Source organism: Hemitrygon akajei, chromosome 10 (genome assembly GCF_048418815.1).
Source record: "Hemitrygon akajei chromosome 10, sHemAka1.3, whole genome shotgun sequence".
NCBI classification, from domain to species: domain Eukaryota; kingdom Metazoa; phylum Chordata; class Chondrichthyes; order Myliobatiformes; family Dasyatidae; genus Hemitrygon; species Hemitrygon akajei.
Window position 1 is genome coordinate 30,123,259 of NC_133133.1, and position 19,440 is coordinate 30,142,698.

Consider the following 19,440-nt stretch of genomic DNA (forward strand, 5'->3'; position numbering starts at 1 on the left):
TTCTAAACTATGAAGGATAAAGGTACTCGGAATCATCTAGAATGTTACAGTGAAAGTGAAGATTTGGAGGATGCAATCATCGATAGAATTGTATAAAGGCAGTCCATATTCTACACTAGTGGTCTGTACTGATTTTGTTCATTTACAGTTGATCAAAGGAACACATCCAGTGTACACAGGATGAATTCTTCTGTTGATAATACATTGTTTTATGGTACTGTAGTAACATTGATTAGTCTAATTTGCTTAAATACATTTAAATTTCATTTAAATACACAATTTGTTATTCAGCTAAACTGCAGTTTGTCTTTTTAAAAATATCTTTTTAACTAAATCTCCTTGAGCAATTGGATCCCAGATTGGCAACATCTCCTCCACACTCTCCATCAGCACTGGTGCAGCAACAAGGCTGTGTGCTTAGTCCCTACTCGACTCACTTTAAACTTACGACTGCATGGCTAAGCACAGCTCCAATACCATATTAAGTCTGCTGACGACACCACTATCATAGGCCAAATCAAAGGTGGTGAGGAATTAGAATATGGGAGGGAGACTGAAAATCTGGCTGAATGGTGACATAACAACAGCCTCTTACTCAATGTCTGTCACACTAAGGAGCTGATTATTAACTTCAGAAGGGAACCAGTGGTCCATGAGCCAGTCCACATCGTAGAATCAGAGGCAGAAAGGGTCAGTAACTTTAAATTTCTCAGTCTTTCCATTTAAGAAGACCTGTTCTGGACCCAGCACACAAGTGCAGTGACAAAGAAAGCACAGCAGCACCTCTACTTCCTTAAGAGTTTGCAAAGATTCGGCATGGCATCTGAAACTTTGACGAACTTCTATAGATATGTGGTGGAGGGTATACTGACTGGCTGCATCACAGCTTCAGATGGAAACACCAATGCCCTTGAACAGAAAATCTTACAAAAAAGTAGCAGATAGAGCCCGGCCCATCACAAGTAAAGCCCTCCCTGCTGTTGAGCGCTTCTACATGAAACGCTGTCAAAGCAAAGCAGCATTCATCGTCAGGGACCCCCAGCAACCCAGAACATGCTCTCTTCTCACAGCTGCCATTAAGAAGGTGATTCAGGATGTTCAGGACTCATACCACCAGGCTATTACCCCTCAAACATCAGGCTATTGAGCTAAAGGGGATAACTTCACTTACTCTATTACTGAACTGTTTCTACAACCTATGGTCTCACTATGAAGGACTTCATCTCATGTTCTCTATTTATTGCTTATTTACTGATTATTATTATTTCTTTATTTTTGTATTTGCACACTGGTTGAACACCACAGTTGGTGTAGTCCTTAATTGATTCTGTTATAGTTATCATTCTATGGATTTATTGAGTATGCCCGCAAGACAATGAATCTCACGGTAATATATGATGACATAGATGTACCTTGATAATAAATTTACTTATAATTTTTTCCATGAAATTTTAGCTAACTGGGGAAGCTGCTTAATTGGGCCAAAAGGCACTGGTCCTGATGTGTCCCAATTAATTGGAATCCACTATTTTTTAATTTTTCTCCAAGTTGACCTTAATATGTGAGGATGCTGCCTTGTTAGGACAAAACAAAGCCATGGATTTCAATAAATGACAAAATAATCAATAAGAGAAGTTGAAAAGCAAAATCACAAAAGAGTCGACAGACAATAATCAGCATTTTTTCCCAATTCCAATAATACAGAAAAAAAAAGCAGGCACAATTCTATACCTTGGAGGTTTGTGCTTCTTCAACCAGCTTCACAATTTGGGAGAGGGTAGTTTCTGACCCAACATGAGTAGCTTCAATCAGTAAAGACCCATGCTGATTGATAGAACCTGCAATGACACTGCTTCCCAACTTCTTAGTAACTGGCATTGCTTCACCTAGTAACAACAGAAAACCAAAGTGAGACCAAAATGAAATATTAGTACTACAAACACTCAGATTGCCAAATACCAAATTCAATAGCCTAATTTAAAGATCCCCATATAACAACAACTAACTCTACAAATTTTCAGTGAAAGCCATATCCAACGGTACCCTATCTAGGAAGAACAGATTATAACTTTGTTTTACTAAGTTTCAGATCAATATGGCAGTTAGTGTATTTCAGTTAACAGAATTTAATAAATAGCCTATAAGAGGTATGCAGTATGACCGTTGCATGATTAACAGAGATTAATTTCTCTATTTTGTCTTAATGATTCTCTGTTGACTTGCTAACCTTTAATCAAAATGGAGCAATTACACCAGTTCTACAATAGAAAGACTAAAGATGGATTTGACTTTAGTTCTTTCTATTCCACCTGACTTCCTACAGAAATTCAATAAAGTTAAAATTCTGAACACAAAACAAATTGAAGGAAATGAAAAGTATTAATTATTTGTGAAACATAGTTTAATTCTGTTTGTAAATACTATAGATTTGCTGACATTGATGGAGGACGAGTGACCATTTAACATGGACTCTATTTACAATGCCACATCAATATTGCTCATCAGCATTTAAGAGGAGCTTGGGTAAGTATATGGACAGGAGGACTATGTCCAGATGTGGATGAATGGGATGAGGCAAAATAACAGTTCAGCATGGGCTGAATGAGATGAAAGGCCTGTTTCAATGCTGTAGTGTTCTATGACTCTATAGATTCTCAATCCCACCATGGGACTCAATGCTGAGAAAATGAGAACCGGTCTAGATCTTCAAGAAAAGCAGGTCCTTTTAGGGGAAGAAATGCTCCTAAGATCACCTGCTGACTTCCTCAGTCATTGTTAAATGTAAGTACAAAACTTTTAAAGAACCTATTTTGAGCTGTTACTAATCGTTCTACCTTCACACTCTAAACACTTAAATACTTCTATATTTTATGTCTAATTGACAAACTCCAAGTATTTTTTCTTACATAGAAACATAGAAAATAGGTGCAGGAGTAGGCCATTCGGCCCTTCGAGCCTGCACCGCCATTCAGTATGATCATGGCTGATCATCCAACTCAGAACCCTGTACCTGCTTTCTCTCCATACCCCCTGATCCCTTCAGCCACAAGGGCCATATCTAACTTCCTCTTAAATATAGCCAATGAACCGGCCTCAACTGTTTCCTGTGGCAGAGAATTCCACAGATTCACCACTCTCTGTATGAAGAAGTTTTTCCTCATCTCGGTCCTAAAAGGCTTCCCCTTTATCCTTAAAATGTGACCCCTCATTCTGGACTTCCCCAACATCGGAAACAATCTTCCTGCATCTAGCCTGTCCAATCCCTTTAGAATTTTATACGTTTCAATGAGATCCCCCCTCAATCTTCTAAATTCCAGTGAGTATAAGCCTAGTCAATCCAGTCTTTCTTCATATGAAAGTCCTGCCATCCCAGGAATCAAGCTGGTGAACCTTCTCTGTACTCCCTCTATGGCAAGAATGTCTTTCCTCAGATTAGGGGACAAAAACTGCACACAATATTCTAGGTGCGGTCTCACCTCCCTGCTCCTGTACTCAAATCCTTTTGCTATGAATGCCAACATACCATTTGCCTTTTTCACCGCCTGCTGTACCTGCATGCTCACCTTCAATGACTGGTGTACAATGACACCCAGGTCTCGTTGCATCTCCCCTTTTCCTAATCAGCCACCATTCAGATAATAATCTGTTTTCCTGTTCTTGCAACCAAAGTGGATAACCTCACATTTATCCACATTAAATTGCATCTGCCATGAATTTGCCCACTCACCTAACCTATCCAAGTCACCCTGCATCCTCTGAGCATCCTCCTCACAGCTAACATCGCCGCCCAGCTTCGTGTCATCCGCAAACTTGGAGATGCTGCATTTAATTCCCTTGTCTAAATCATTAATATATATTGTAAACAACTGGGGTCCCAGCACTGAGCCTTGCGGTACCCTACTAGTCACTGCCTGCCATTCTGAAAAGGTCCCGTTTACTCCCACTCTTTGCTTTCTGTCTGCTGACCAATTCTCTATCCACATCAATACCATACCCCCAATACCGTGTGCTTTAAGTTTGCACACTAATCTCCTGTGTGGGACCTTGTCAAAAGCCTTTTGAAAATCTAAATATACCACATCCACTGGCTCTCCCCTATCCACTCTACTAGTTACATCTTTAAAAAATTCTATAAGATTTGTCAGACATGATTTTCCTTTCACAAATCCATGCTGACTTTGTCCAATGATTTCACCTCTTTCCAAATGTGCTGTTATCACATCTTTGATAACCGACTCTAGCATTTTCCCCACCACCGATGTCAGACTTACCAGTGATCAGAGATTCATCAGCCATCGAATGCCCCTCAATTACTTTACCATCCACAGGGAATTTGCCTCCCGGGACCACCTTTACAATGTCTCCTCGCTGTACCAATTCCACATCAACCTGCTCTTCACTATAGAATCATCATGGAAAAAAAATGGTAGCTATTACAATTTGTTCAAACATAGCAAGATTAAGGTTCAAGTTTAGTTTTAACTGTCACAGAGACATCGAAGCATACAGTGAAATGTGTCATTTGCATGTCTGACGATGTGTTGTGGCAGCTCAGTGTCACCACACTTCCAGTGTCAATGTGGCATGCCCACAACTTACTAAACCCCAAGATGGAATGTGGAGAAGAAACCAAAGAACCTGGAGGAAACACATACAATTACGGAGAAAATGTACAAACTGCTTACAGACACTGATAGAAATTGAACTGGTGTGCTGGTAGCTGGGTCATTAAAGTACTGTGCTAACTGGTAAACTATAGTGCTGCCACACAAAACAAGGAAAATAGTTCACAAGGATCACGGGTAAATATAAATGCACAGCTTTATATTGTGTGGAATAGTTAAGTACATGATCTACACTATTTTTTGGAAATGCGCACACCTTAAAATGGAATGGTGATCGTTTATCTTCACTATTGTTGCCTCAGTTGCCTGCAATGACATGAGCTTTGCAAGTGCTTCAGACGTCTTGCTCTGCAATAATAACAACGCAGGTACATTTTATTGTTATTACCTTTGGCTTATTATTGTCACACATATAGTTGCAAGAAAAAGTTTGTAAATCCTTTGCAATTACCTGGTTTTCTGTATTAGTTACTCATAAAATGTGGTCTGATCTTCATCTACGTCACAACAATGGACCCGCATAACCTCCCTAAACTGATAACACACGAACAATTGCACTTCTTCTCTGCCATACCGAGTACACCATTTAAACAATCACAGTCTAGGTTCAAAAAGGTATGTGAACCTCGGGTAATGCCTCCTACAAAAGCTATTTGGAGTTAAGTCAAGGAGGTGGGAAAAAACCCCAAGGGTATCTCACATATTGTTCATACAGATCAAATCATTTTGCAGCACATTGAGGTAGAACAAGGTGAAGCAATAACAAGGTAAAGTGTAAAAGCCACAGACAAAAGTACAGATAAACAATAAAGTGCAAGATCATAACGGGGTAAATTTTAAGGTTAAATGTCCATTTTATCATACAATAGGTTCGTTCAAGAGTTTGATTACAGCTGGATAGAGGTTGCCCTTGAGCCTAGTGGTATGTGCTTTCAGGCTTTTTTATTTTCTGCCCAATAAATTAAAAGTCTCTATGAATTGGGAATGTTATAATTATTAATGGTTTGCAGTATTGCCAATCAGGAAGTGGCAGCATAACCAAAACTAGACTAACTTTACCCAGTGAAGCAAGAAATACTCTGATAACATTACAATTCAGCCAATATTAATGCAATTGGACAGCTGAACAAGACAGGATGTCCAAAAATTCTCATGATATTTTACTTAAATTCAAGCGTCATCTGTTTAAAATAATTTTGTTTACAGTGGAATTAAAATTGCAAATCACTATGATCAAGTTTTCTGCAAATAATGACAAGAGCATAAACAATTTTAGTCAACTATAGTCTGAACTTAATATATTTAAACATATTCACAATATTAAAACATTGAAAATATCAAAGAACAAAAAGATCTTGCTCTTTGGATCATGTGTTTCTTATTGTATATCAGATATTTTGCAGTAAATTCACTATAAGCCTGTCAAAATAGAATAACCAGCTAATAATGCTATTTATCAGGTGTTCCAACAACTTACTTTAAAAGACCATGCAAGGTTTAGTAAGTGGGCATGTGGCACACAATCATAGATTAGATTAAGACAAACATACCCACTTAAATTTAATTGTGTTGCTAGTTAATCATTAGACATTTTATCTCAATCTCAAAGTTAAAAAGAGAATGTGCACAGTAAACAAAATGTTCGTGGGTGGATTGTAATAGAATAATATTGTTGGAATACAGGGAGTGGTTCTGAAGCAATGGATGAATTTCATATCTCTCTCTCTGTTCCACTATTAAGCTGCTGTGTCAGAAGGTGTGGCAGAGTTATTGCAGGTATAGAAACTTCTTGCATTATTTGAAGGAGAAGGCCTAATTTCAAAAATAACATTTTTTCCCTATTTGTTTTGACTGGAGTTTTGAATGCAGTTTGACATACAAAGAAATTGATTTCAGTTTGTTTCACAGATCATGTAGAATTAGTGACCTTGGATTAATCTACTCATTTATTCTTTCGTGTGAAATTGCACACAAGGGCATCTTATACCCAAAGACAGATTAATTTAAAAGTTTAATATTCCAGTGTTGGAACCACACAGGGGACCTTCACAGCTGAGTGAAAGTCATTTCTGGACAGCTACATTTTCTGAAACTCAGAACACAAACTCATAAAATTTTTTGTCTGCCAAGAAAAACACTGAATGAGAAAGTCTTACAATTCAATGGCTAAGTCAGACTGTCTGATCATGGCTGTGATAGTGACAAGAGCATTTGGTCATTAAGTTTAGAGGCCTGGATTAACAGTCCAATTACCAAAACTGAAATCTTACATTTAAATTCACTTAATAACCTGGCATTTAAAAGAAAGCTAATCATTCATAAGGCTGGCCAAAATAACTGCCAGATTATTGTAAAAATCTATTTTTTTTTTCAAATTTACCATCTTTGTCCAGTCGGTCCTATACATGAGTCCAAACCCACCAATGTGGTATAAGCCCTCTAAAATAACTTAGCTGCACCATTATCTTCACTGAAACAGAAAAAAAAACCCAAAAACCAACTAGACTAGTTGACCTAAGAATCAAATTTGAACACAACAATGCCACAGACTAGTCAAATATACAAAGTCCTTCTCACAATCATCTAGGGGCTACAGTCTAATTGGGAAAGGTCAGGCAATAGCCAGACGTAAGTTCTAATGACACCTAATATCATTTATCACATCTCAGCTTGCTTCACCCCTCCCCCACCCACCTGGCTTCACCTATCACCTTCTAGCTTATACTCTGTCCCCTCTCCCAATCACCTTATTCTGGCTTTTCTTCCCCCCAATTCCTTTCCAGTCCTGATGAAGGGTCATGGCCCAAAACATTGATTGTTTCTTCATTTCCAGAGACGTTGTCTGACGTACTTAGCATTTTGTAAGTGTTACTCCGAATTTCCAGGATTTGCAGGATCTCTTGTGTTTATGAGCTCTTATGATTCTACTCACAGTCAAACCATAGAGACGTGCCCAACTTTTGTACTGTATGTTGCATCCAGTCAGCAGAACAACACCAGTGATGCACTACTGTGGTATACAGACAGCTAGAACCCTGGGAGCCCTCAACACTAGCTTCACACCCCACACAGTCCATCAGGCCAAATTTGGACAAGGAAATCTTCTCCTGATACCACTTCCTGTCCCTCCTTATGCTAATTATTCAGTGCCTGTCAATGATAAACAGCATTAGGAAAGAGCACAGAATGCCCTCTGACCAGGGGACTTGAGCTTTCAACAAGACGTAGATCAGTAGTGTCACCAATGAGCAAATTTGCCAGGTCCTGATGGATATATCCACATCACTGGGTCTCCAGTAAGCGTTAAATGAATCAACACGTGTGATGAGCCTAATTGAGCTCATCCTCAGGTTCTCCATTGTAGAAATCCTCCCTCACTCTATCGTGAGTATCAAGTCAAGGAGTCATGGAGTCATTCTGCAAGGAAATAGGCCCCTCAACTCACTGACCATCAAGATGGTACTGCGCAGAGGTATCAAAAACACAATCGGTAGTTTCAAAACAAAGGAAAATGACGAAGAATAAAAATGAAATTGCAGTCACAACTTTGCTTACCTTAGCAATGTGCTCAAGCCATCGTCCCAAACCAATGAAGACAAACAGCATAGGTGGTGTATCAAAGAAGGTAACTGGATTTACTTTGGCCTTCTCCACCATGGCAACAGCCAGTACAACACAGGAGTACAAGAAAGCAACTGTTGTGGCAAGAACTATCAGTACATCCATGTTGGCAGTCTTGTGTTTCAGTGCCTTGTATGCTTGAATATAAAAGTACCAGCCTCCTACAAACTGAAAGAACCAAAAATAACTTTAAAATGCTGCAAGAACAAAACATATTCAACATTCTCAGCTAGTACCAAGTCCCACAAAGAGATGTGTGTGACAATCATAATATTTGTTTTTAGGTTCTGATGAAGCAGTAAAAGTGATGCTAGAATATTCAGGAGAATTCCCAAATTCTTCAGAATTGTACCACTGATCTTGTACACAAAAGCTGAAAAGACAGCTGTGACCAACATTGATGTTTATTCCAAAAAGCAATATTGCTGACAGTGCCTACTTCATGTAGTGGACAGAAAGCTATAGCTATGCACCATATCAGGTAAGCAAAGCAATACTGGGCCATGGCAGACACCAGATTAATGGTCATCCTCTCACCCCACAGTTCTAAGATATTTGCCTTTGTATTTTCCAAATTTAGCGTCAGTGGAAACAATACACAAGTGCAGTCTGCAAAAGGAAGATTATGGTTTTAAAAATGCAAAATATAAAAAGGAAATAATTCTAAAAGGAATGCTTCCTTTTGACAATTAAATCAAAGAATTAGAAAGTTTAGATTTAGTCTAGAGTTTCTATAACCATTCTAACATGCCTTGACTGATGAATGGTGAAGACAGAGACGACCACCCCACACACATAAAAGAAATCAAATTTTCACCAGTGCTTGCTATTCAATGTTGCCACAGGAAAACTTGTGTTTGGAAACAAGACCGGGCTCAGCCTTTGTAATTATTTGGGTTAGATCACATTTAGATTCTTGGTCTGTAGCACAGTTTTGCCTTGCATTATCCTTTATTTAACCATTTGTCTTCTATTCTATATAACCAATCCTTTTGTATTTTCATTCTTGTCCTCTTTTCCCTGCCTCGGTACACAGTTAAAAGAGTTACATTTTCCTCCCAACTTCTAACAAAAGACCATTGATGTAAAACTTCAACTGTCCCCACAAGCACTCCCCATTCTCCACCAGAATGTTGATTTCTAGTTAGATAAAAGTTGTGGCTGTTACACATTGATGTTAAAGCTAGCCCAAGCTCAAATGTTCTGGTGTGTACAAGACTAACAAGGAAACCAAACTTTTTACAAAGAATTAAACAACTTCAGACAAGGAAGGTGTAAAATAAAAAGCAACAAGTTTCACATACTCAGTTTTAAATTGGCTATTGATGGTGCTATCCGAATTACACAAGAAAAAGTTGAGCTGTATGACTCCTTTCCATAGTCTATGCAGTCTAAGCAGTAAAAACTAAATTCAGCACACCTCTGTTAGACAAGAATACACACCTGAACTGGAAGACAGAGAATGAAGGACAGCAAATTCATAATGGAGAGCCCTGGAAGGAGCTGCTGTTCCAGAAACATCGAGGCATGGTGTTGTTCAAACTCATCAGTAGATGAGCCATTCTGATGGCTCTTGTAGAATGCATGATCTGCAACAATCATGTAAATCATCATGACCATCACAGGAATGCAGAAAAACAAACTGATGAGAAATGATCTCTTCCATCTGCAAAGGGGTGGGGAGGGAGGGAGAAATCACAATGAAAACATCAATCACTAGCAGATGTTAACAAGTTAAAATATATACAGCCTTTAAAAGAGAAAAGGAAAACAGTTGTGAAGAATTTGGTGAAATGTCCTAATTTAGTGACAAGTACATGATCAAGTCAAGTTATTTTTATTGTCATTTCGACCATAACTGCTGGTACAGTACATAGTAAAAATTAGATGTTTTTTCACTAACATACAATCAATTTTAATGACTGTACATTAAGAGAAAAGTTAATTTCAATCCAATGTTCACAATATCCTTCCTTCAATTCCACTTTATTGATTTCTAAAGACATATGATTGATTAGAATTGCAGTGCTGCTATGTTGCAAGTTAATACTGATTGATTCTTAAATCACAAGGACAACAGGTACAAGTGATTTGGTGCAGCACAAGTGATTACTTAGCATCTCGCCTAGTCTGTTCACCTCGATACAATAGCATTTAGTAACCATGGTGGGGAAAATATTCCTGTTTAATTGATCTCAAGAGGTTCTAAGTAAGAAAGAAAATTTCTAATATGTTTTTTTTCTGTTAGTATATAGCTAGTGCACGAGAATGGATTGGAAGTAGTGGTATGTTCCTTGTATGAAATGTGGGAAATTTGGGAGACTTCCAATCTCCCGGTTAACTATTTCTGCACAAAGTGCATCGAGCTGCAGCTCCTTAAACACTGTGTTAAGGAACTGGAGCTGCAGCTGGATGACGGTTGGATTGTGAAGCTTTTAAAATCCAACAAAAGGCAACTAAAAAAGCCATAAAGAGAGAAAAGATGAAATATGAAGATAAGCTACCCAATAATATAAAAAATGCAAATATAAATATGCAAAAATATTTTTTCAGCTATATAAAGAGTAAAAGAGTGACGAGAGTGGATATTGGACCTCTGGATGATGGACAGGTAGTAATGACGACAAGAAATGGCAGACTAACTTAATAAGTAATTTGCGTCAGTCTTCACTATGGAAGATACTACCAGAATGACAGAAATGCGAGTGTCAAAGGGCAGAAGCGAGTGTCATTGCTATCACAAAAAAGGAGCTACAAAATTGCACATCACTTCACTCTTTAAGAAGGGAGGAAGGCAGAAAAAAAGGCAATTATAGGCCAATTAGTCTGACCTCAGTGGCGGAACAATGTTGGAGTTTAATATTAAGGATGAGGTTTCCGGGCATTTAGAGGCACATGATAAAATAGGCCAAAATCAGCATGGTTGTCTAAAGGGGAAATCTTACCTGTTGGAATCCTTTAAGGAAATAGCAGGCAGGATAGACAAAGGAGAGTCAGTGGATGTTTACACGAGGAAATCTGCAGATGCTGGAAATTCAAGCAACAAAATTCAAGCTGCTGCGTTCCACCAGCATTTTGTGTGTGTTGCTTGAATCTGCTGTGTTCTACCAGCATTTTGTGTGTGTTGCTTGAATCTGCTGTGTTCTACCAGCATTTTGTGTGTGTTGATTGAATTTCCAGCCTGGCCTGCTGTGTTCTACCAGCATTTTGTGTGTGTTGCTTGAATCTGCTGTGTTCTACCAGCATTTTGTGTGTGTTGCTTGAATCTGCTGTGTTCTACCAGCATTTTGTGTGTGTTGATTGAATTTCCAGCCTGGCCTGCTGTGTTCTACCAGCATTTTGTGTGTGTTGCTTGAATCTGCTGTGTTCTACCAGCATTTTGTGTGTGTTGTCAGTGGATGTTGTTTATTTGGATCGTCAGAAAGCCTTTGACAAGGTGCCGCACATGAGGCTGCTTAACAGGATAAGAGCCCACAGTATTACAGGAAAGGTACTAGCACGGACAGAAGATTTGCTGACTTGCAAGAAACCAGGAGTGGGAATAAAGGGTGCCTTGTCTGGTTGGGGGTCGGTATTGGGACTACTTCTTTTCACATTGCATGTCAATGATTTGGATGAAGGAATTGATGGCTTTGTTGCCAAGTTTGCGGACGATACGAAGATAGGTGGAGGGGCGGTTAGTGCTGAGGAAAGGACTTAAACAGATTGGGGGAATGGGCAAGGAAATGGGAGATGGAATATCACGTAGGGAAGTGCATGGTCATACGCTTTGGCATAAGGAATAAAGACCTGGTCTATTTTCTAAATGGGGAGAAAAATCAAAACGTAGAGGTGCAGAAGGACTTGAGTGACCTCATACAGGATTCCTTAAAGGTTAATTTGCAGGATGAGTTGGTGGTAAGAAAGGCAAATACAATGTTAGCATTTATTTTGAGAGGACTAGAATACAAAAACAAGGGTGCAATGCTGAGGCTTTATAAGGCATTAGTCAGACTGCATGTGGAGAATTGTGAGCAGTTTTGGACCACTTATCTAAAAAATAGATGTGCTAGCTTTGGTGAGGGTTCACGAGAATGATCCCTAGAATAAAAAGGTTAACATATGAGGAGTGTTTAACAGCTCTTGGACTATACCCACAATTTAGAAGAATGAGGGGGGATCTCATTGCTACCTATTGAATATTGAAAGGCCTATAAAAAGTGGGTGTGGAGAGGATGTTTCCTTTAGTGGGGGAGTCTAGGACCAGAGGGCACAGCCTCAGAATTGAGGGACATTGATTTAGAACAGAGATGAGGAAAAATTTCTTTAGCCGGAGATTGGTGACTCTGTGGAATTAATTGCCTCAGACAATGTGCAGGCCAAGTCATTGGATATATTTAAGGTGGAAGTTCATAGGTTCTTGATTAATCAGTGCATCAGCGTTACGAGGAGAAGGCAGAGAATGGGGTTGAGAGGGATAATAAATCATCCATGATAGAATGGTGGCGCAGACCTGATGAGCCGAATGGCCCAATTCTGCTCCTATGGCTGATGGTCTTAAGGACTGCTTCTTGAGATGACGTTCTCGATGGCAGAGAGGATTGTGTCCATGATGGTGCTGGCTGGTATTTGTTTTTGTTAATAATTTAAACCATTAACAAAACCAAAGAGAAAACATTTATTTACAAAATGATCATGGGAAAATTCGATTTTTTGTTCAATAAATAAGCTGAAGTTGAAATCACTGAATTCTGAGAGAAAACTAGATAAATGTATGAAAGAAGATTTGGACAAAGGAATATTTGATGGAGTTAGATCAGTTTTAAATTGCAGACAGCAGGTACAAATGAAATGCGTTGAATGGCCTCTTTTGGTGCTGCAAACTCAGTGATGCTCTAAATTATACTGGCAGACAATGGGCATGATCCATCAGAAACATTAGAAAGTATCATTTACTATGAATCATCCAATCACTTAAAAAATAACAGAAGTCTGCACAAATCATCTTAATTAACTGCACATTTATTTTGAATATGGACCCTACCGTCTGATTTCTTCACGATGATCCAAATGACTTGCAGTGCGATCCTTTTTGACTAGGGAAGCACCATAACCTAGACCCTACAGAAACAAATTCAGGATTCCTCAGATCTATTTGTTGCTTACACCATCCTAGTACAATCCTTGAACAGAATTTGCACTTGGGCTTTGATCATTGTTGAAAATTTTAATTCATTCATATTATTTAATGTACATCATTTATCCATGTTCAGCTAACACTGATAGCTTTCTTTTCAATGAGCATATTGAAAAACAGAGTAACACAGTTTGTGACCATCTTTAATGGAGCATTGCGATCACAGGCAAAACACTTCATCCACCAACAACCATTGTGTCAGGAAATTTAAGCAAAAACAGAAAATACTTGAAACAGTTATCACTTCAAGCAGTGCCTACAGAAAGAGAAATGGAGCTAACATTTCAGGTCCAAAACAATACACACAAAAAAGTTGGAGGAACTCAGCAGGTCAGGCATCAACCATGGAGGGAAATAAACAGTTGCCATTTTGGGCAGAAACCCATCAGACAGTCCTGAAGAAGTTGACCTCCATAGATCAAACATGAGGAAATCTGCAGATGCTGGAAATTCAAACAACAACACACACAAAATGCTGGTAGAACACAGCAGGCCAGGCAACATCTATAAGGAGAAGCACTGTCGACGTTTCGGGCCGAGACCCTTCATCAGAACTACTGAAAGGAGAGATACTAAGAGATTACATTTCAGTTAGTCCTGACGAAGGGTCTCGGCCCAAAACGTCGACAGTGCTTCTCCTATAGATGCTGCCTGGCCTGCTGTGTTCCACCAGCATTGTGTGTGTGTGTTGTTGACCTCCATAGATGCTTAGTTCCTCCAGCATTTTGTGTGTGTTGCTCAAGATTTCCAGCATCTGCAGAATCTCCTGTGACTCCATTTCAAGTCGAAGGCTGGTCAGTTTTTCTTTGTTCAGATTCTGCCTGACCTGTTACATGACCATCATTTTCTATTCTTATTGCAGATTTCCAGCATCAGCTGTAATTTTGACTTTCAATTACTCTAAAGGAAGTTGCCAGTTGTTTACACTCGTCAATAACTTCAAACAATTGCTTTTTTAACAAGGTGCAGTCATGGGTAAGACAATCTAACATCCACTTAACATGATCCCCTGTCTAGGCTACTAGTGCGGCATCATTAGCAAACTTCTGTTAGAACAGATAAAAAAGTTTTTCCACCCAAGTGCCCATAAAATATTCCTCATCTATGATAATACAACAAACAGAAGTATAATTGAGAAATTTCTAATCTATACTACAACATAATCAAGAGACAAACATTATAAACTCAGCTATAAAATATAAATAAAGTAGATTCAAAAGCAGCACAAGATATTAAAAAATAAAAATTCACCTCTATGATTTTTATGATATCGCGAGGTCCGATACACTCAGGATCAAACTTAACATGAGCTTTATTAGTCGCCAGGGCTACTGATGTGTACAAAATACCTTTGGTTTTCATGAGTGTTGATTCAATATTATGAACACACGAAGCACAGGTCATTTCTCGCACCTAGATAGAAAATTGTTAAAAAGACTTGGCTAAGTTACTACTTAGGAGTAAATTTTAAAATGTTTTCTTCATACCACACACATGCCAATCTAATGGTGCTTATTTCTAGACTACAGTCAGCACCCATGGCACTGCATCTATGATATTTTTATACATCAGGGAAGTGAGTGGGAATAGTGGTAGGTGATGGAAAGAAAATATTATGAGCTTTTTTTTTCTTCAAAACTCATTCAACAAAAAACTGAAGCAATGTATCTCTAGAACCAACTCAATACTTAGCTTGAAAGTTCAATTATTCAAACGAAACATGATGTAACAGCTCCTTCGGATCCAGAATTTTACCGATGTATTTATCACATGTACATCGTAACATACAGGGAAATGCGTCATTTGCGTTAACAACCATCACAACTGAGGGATTTGCAAGTATCTCCACACCTTCTGGTACCATTATGGCATGCCCACAATGCTTGCCAACAACATAGAACACAACAAGCCACAAAACGACAACAGTAAAATGGGCCCCCTTCCTTACTCCCACTCACGTTCAGACGTGGACGGTCCCCCAACTCCAGGACAAGCCTCCTGCTTCCAGTTTCCAGGCTACAGCCATCAGGCTTCAACCTGTGGACTACCAAACAACTGTCGGGCTCCTACCTTCAGGACTGACCCCCGGACTAGCCGATGACAGGACCCCAAACTCGAGACATCCAAACTAATCTGCCCTTATACCTCCTGCTGAACTGGACTCCTGGTTGAAGCCTGGATTGCAGATGTCCTTTATCACTTAACGAATCATTGGCTTTTGAACACAGAGCGAAGGCCCGAACTGTGAATGGCTTATATCACCCGTTGACATTGTTGGACTTTGAACACGGAGCAGAGCCTGGATGGAGATGTTCTTCTCACCCATCCACATCACTGGATTTCAAACACAAAACACGGAGCAGAGATCTGACCTCTAATTCCTCCACATCCCTGTCCCTAAATCCCAATCTAATCTCTAAATTCCCCAAGTCACCGTTCCTAAACCCTGACTTGACTCCTAATGCTGCTCTCTGTCCACAAAACCATTCCTACAAATTTAATAAACAACTAAGTCAGAGCCACAATCTCACCAGAGGCAGCAACTTGGTACTATCTTGGGAAAAAATTAGTGCCTGTCCACGATTACTGTACTTCTCAAGATGAAACACAGCAAGGTTGGTAGCAGTCATGTCTTACTACATCAGAGAATTTTCTTAGGAATTCTTTTTCACAATATTTTAACTGAATACTCACAACCAGTTCCAAATGACCATTTGATCCATCACTGTCCTCCAGCACAGAAGCACCAAACCCCAGTTCCTTTATTAACTCAGCGATGTCTGAAGGGTTTATGATGGCTGGGTTGTACCTCACTTCTGCTTTCCCAGCCATTAAAGCAACCAGCACGGTATATATACCTTGTAAGGAACAAAAGTGCAAAATGAAAGTCAGTCAAGATGCTGTATCACACTTGTGGATTTCAAAAGTACTGTAATTTCAAAATGGACAACATCACCATCAAAACATTGACTTTGAAACATGAATTTAACATGGGGGAGTTAATAACTGAGGCTTCTAAGAAAGATGCAAGAGGTTAAGAAAGCCAACTTCAGTTAAGTTACTTGATGCCAGACAAACAAATCACTGAAGCTAATAACTTATAGACTGTTTAGTCTATACCAAAAAAGAAAATTTATATCGCATAATTCCACATCCCAGCTCTTGTTATATGAGCATAGGATATATAGCATATATGAACATTTGGGAACCCATGGTCTAATTAGGGAGAGCCAGTATGGCTTTGTGCATGGCAGGTCATGCTTTATCAAATTGATTGAGTTTTTTGACAAGGTGACAAGAGAAATTGATGAGGGTAGGGTAGTGGATGTTGTCTACTCAAGCTGGAAGTTTGACGAAGTCCCTCATGGAAGGCTAATCCAGAAGATGAAGATGCATGGAATCCGCAGTGAATTGATTGTTCAGATTCAGAACTGGCTTGTGCACAGAAGACAAGCGGTAGTGGTTGAAAGGACTTATTCGAGCTGGTGGTCTGTAATTAGTGAAGTTCTGCAGGGATCTGTGCTGGGACCTCGCCGTTTTTGATGTATATAAATGACCAGGATGAAAATGTAAATGGGTGGGTTAGTAAATTTGCTGATGATACCAAGATTGGTGGAGGTGTGGATAATGTTGAAGACTGGCAAAGAATACAGTGTAACATAGATCAGTTCCAAATTTGGGCAGAGAAATAGCAGATGGAATTTAACCCAGATAAATGTGAGGTGTTGCACCTTAGTAGGGCAAATGTAAGGAGACAGTACACTGTTACGGGCAAGATCTTTAATAGTATTGCTGAGCAGAGATCTTGGGGTCCAAATTCATAGTTCCTTGAAAGTGGCTGCACAGGCCGATAAGGTGGCTAAGAAACCTTATGGAATGCTTTGCTTGCATTGAGTTCAAATGTCAGGAGGTTATGTTGCAACACTGGTTAGACCACTCCTGGAGTATTGTGTATAGTTCTGGTCACCCCATTACAGGAAGGATGTTGGGGCTTTGGAGAGGGTGCAGAAGAGGTTTACCAGGATGCTGCCTGGATTCAATGGCATGTGCTATCATGTGAATCGAATTGAATTGAATTGACTTTATTACTTACATCCTTCATATACACGATGTGTAAAAATCTTTACACTTCTATCTAAATATGCAATGTGCAATTGATAGTAATTTATAACAAACAGTATGTACAACAGGATAGTCAATATAACAGAAGTACAGTTGTATCAGCATGAGTTCATTAGTCTGATGGCCTGGTGGAAGAAGCTGTCCCGGAGCCTGTTGGTCCTGGCTTTTATGCTGCAGTACCGTGTTCCAGAAGTAGAAGCTGGCTAAACTTGGATTGTTTATAAGACTATGAGAAGCACAGACAGACTGGATAGAGTATCTGCTCCCCAGGGTTGAAATGTTCAATACCAGAGGGCATGCACAAGATGAGAGGGGATAGGTTCAAGGGGGATGTGAGGGGTAAACTTTTTACTCAGAGAGTCACGGACGCCTAGAATGCACAGTCTGGTATAGTGGCAGAAGATACATTTGGATAGGCACATGTTTGTAAGGAAGGTGGAGGGATCTGGACATGGTATAGGTAGGAGGGATTAGTGTTGGGGAGTTTTTGATTTGTTTTGGAGCTGGTTCAGCACAACATTGTGGGCTGAATGGCCTGTTGCTGTACTGTACTCATCCATGTTCTATGTTCTTGGTCCACAGGATGATTACCTGCATATTTGTGAAGGCTGGTTATTTAGAAATTAGATACTGTGATTTCAACATAGCTTTCAAAACAATTTTAAGTATGTGTCACTGGCAAAAGTGATGTTCAATATTTAGCTCCAAGTAACTCAAGAAGTCTGCTTTGATTTTTTAAATAGTTTTAATGACTAACAAGCTTCTTTAGAATTAAGTCAAGCATGTTGTTGAACTGAGGGAAAAAATGTGAACAATGACCTTTTCTTTACAAATGTTGACAATTTCACAATATTAGTACTAATCTTCAGAATATTTGTTTATTGAAGTACAGGAGGAAAAGGCCCTTCTGACACTTCAAACCACGCTGCCCAGCAATCCCCCAATTTAATCCTAGCCTAATCACAGGACAATTTAAACTGACCAATTAACCTACTACCTGGTATGTCTTTGCACTGTGGGAGGAAACTGGAGCATCTGGAGGAAACCAACATGGTCATGGAGAGAATTTATAGCTCCTAACAGGCACCAGCAGGAAATGAACATAGGTCACCGGTATTGTAAAACAGTGTGCTAACTACTACGCTACTGGGCAGTCTCTAATGTTAAGATGACATTATATTCCCAGATTGTCACGGTGTGATTTGAACACACGTTCATTGGATGAATAGTCTAGATCACTGAGTTAGTGACTTACAGGGAATTGCAGAGGAATGAGAGAGGAGCTGGCCAAAATCAATTGGAAAAGAACACTGGCAGGATTGACAGCAGAGCAACAATGGCTGAATTTCTGGAAGCAACTTGGAAGCCGCAGGATATACACATCTCAAAGAAGAAGTAGCATTCTAAAGGCAGGATGACACAGCTGTGGCTGACAAGAGAAATCAAAGCCAACATGAAAGCCAAAAACAGGGTGTATAACAAAGTGAAAGTTAGAGGATCGGGAAGCTTTTTAAAGCAAACAGAAGGCAACTAAAAAGTCATAAAAAAGGAAAAGATGGAATATGCTGGCCAATAATATTAAAGAGAATACCAAATGTTTATTCAGATACATAAGGTGTAAAAGAGAGGTGAGAGTAGATATTGGTCCACTGTAAAATGATGCTGGAGAGGAAGTAATGGGGGACAAGGAGATGGTGGATGAACTGAATAAGTATTTTGCATCAGTCTTCACCATGGAAGACATGAGCGGTATCCTGCAAGTTCAAGAGTATCAGGGAGCAGAAATGTGTGAGGTTGCCATTACTAGGGAGGAGCTTCTTGGGAAACTGAAAGGTCTGAAGGTAGATAAGCCACCTAGACCAGATTGTATATACCTCACAGTTCTGAAAGAGGTGG

The 19,440-nt window shown here is 39.4% G+C and overlaps 1 protein-coding gene across 1 annotated transcript in view; it reads right to left on the reverse strand.

Moving 5' to 3' along the window:
• The window catches only part of atp7a (ATPase copper transporting alpha), an 80,993-nt gene that overhangs the window by 30,433 nt on the left and 31,120 nt on the right, over nt 1-19,440 (reverse strand). The window contains exons 6-13 of the mRNA XM_073057985.1: nt 16,117-16,280; nt 14,674-14,835; nt 13,270-13,346; nt 9,690-9,912; nt 8,181-8,414; nt 4,882-4,973; nt 4,272-4,399; nt 1,732-1,886 (exon numbers count right to left, since the gene is read on the reverse strand). Coding sequence (XP_072914086.1) covers nt 1,732-1,886; nt 4,272-4,399; nt 4,882-4,973; nt 8,181-8,414; nt 9,690-9,912; nt 13,270-13,346; nt 14,674-14,835; nt 16,117-16,280 — 1,235 coding nt within the window. The remainder of the gene's footprint in view (nt 1-1,731; nt 1,887-4,271; nt 4,400-4,881; nt 4,974-8,180; nt 8,415-9,689; nt 9,913-13,269; nt 13,347-14,673; nt 14,836-16,116; nt 16,281-19,440) is intronic.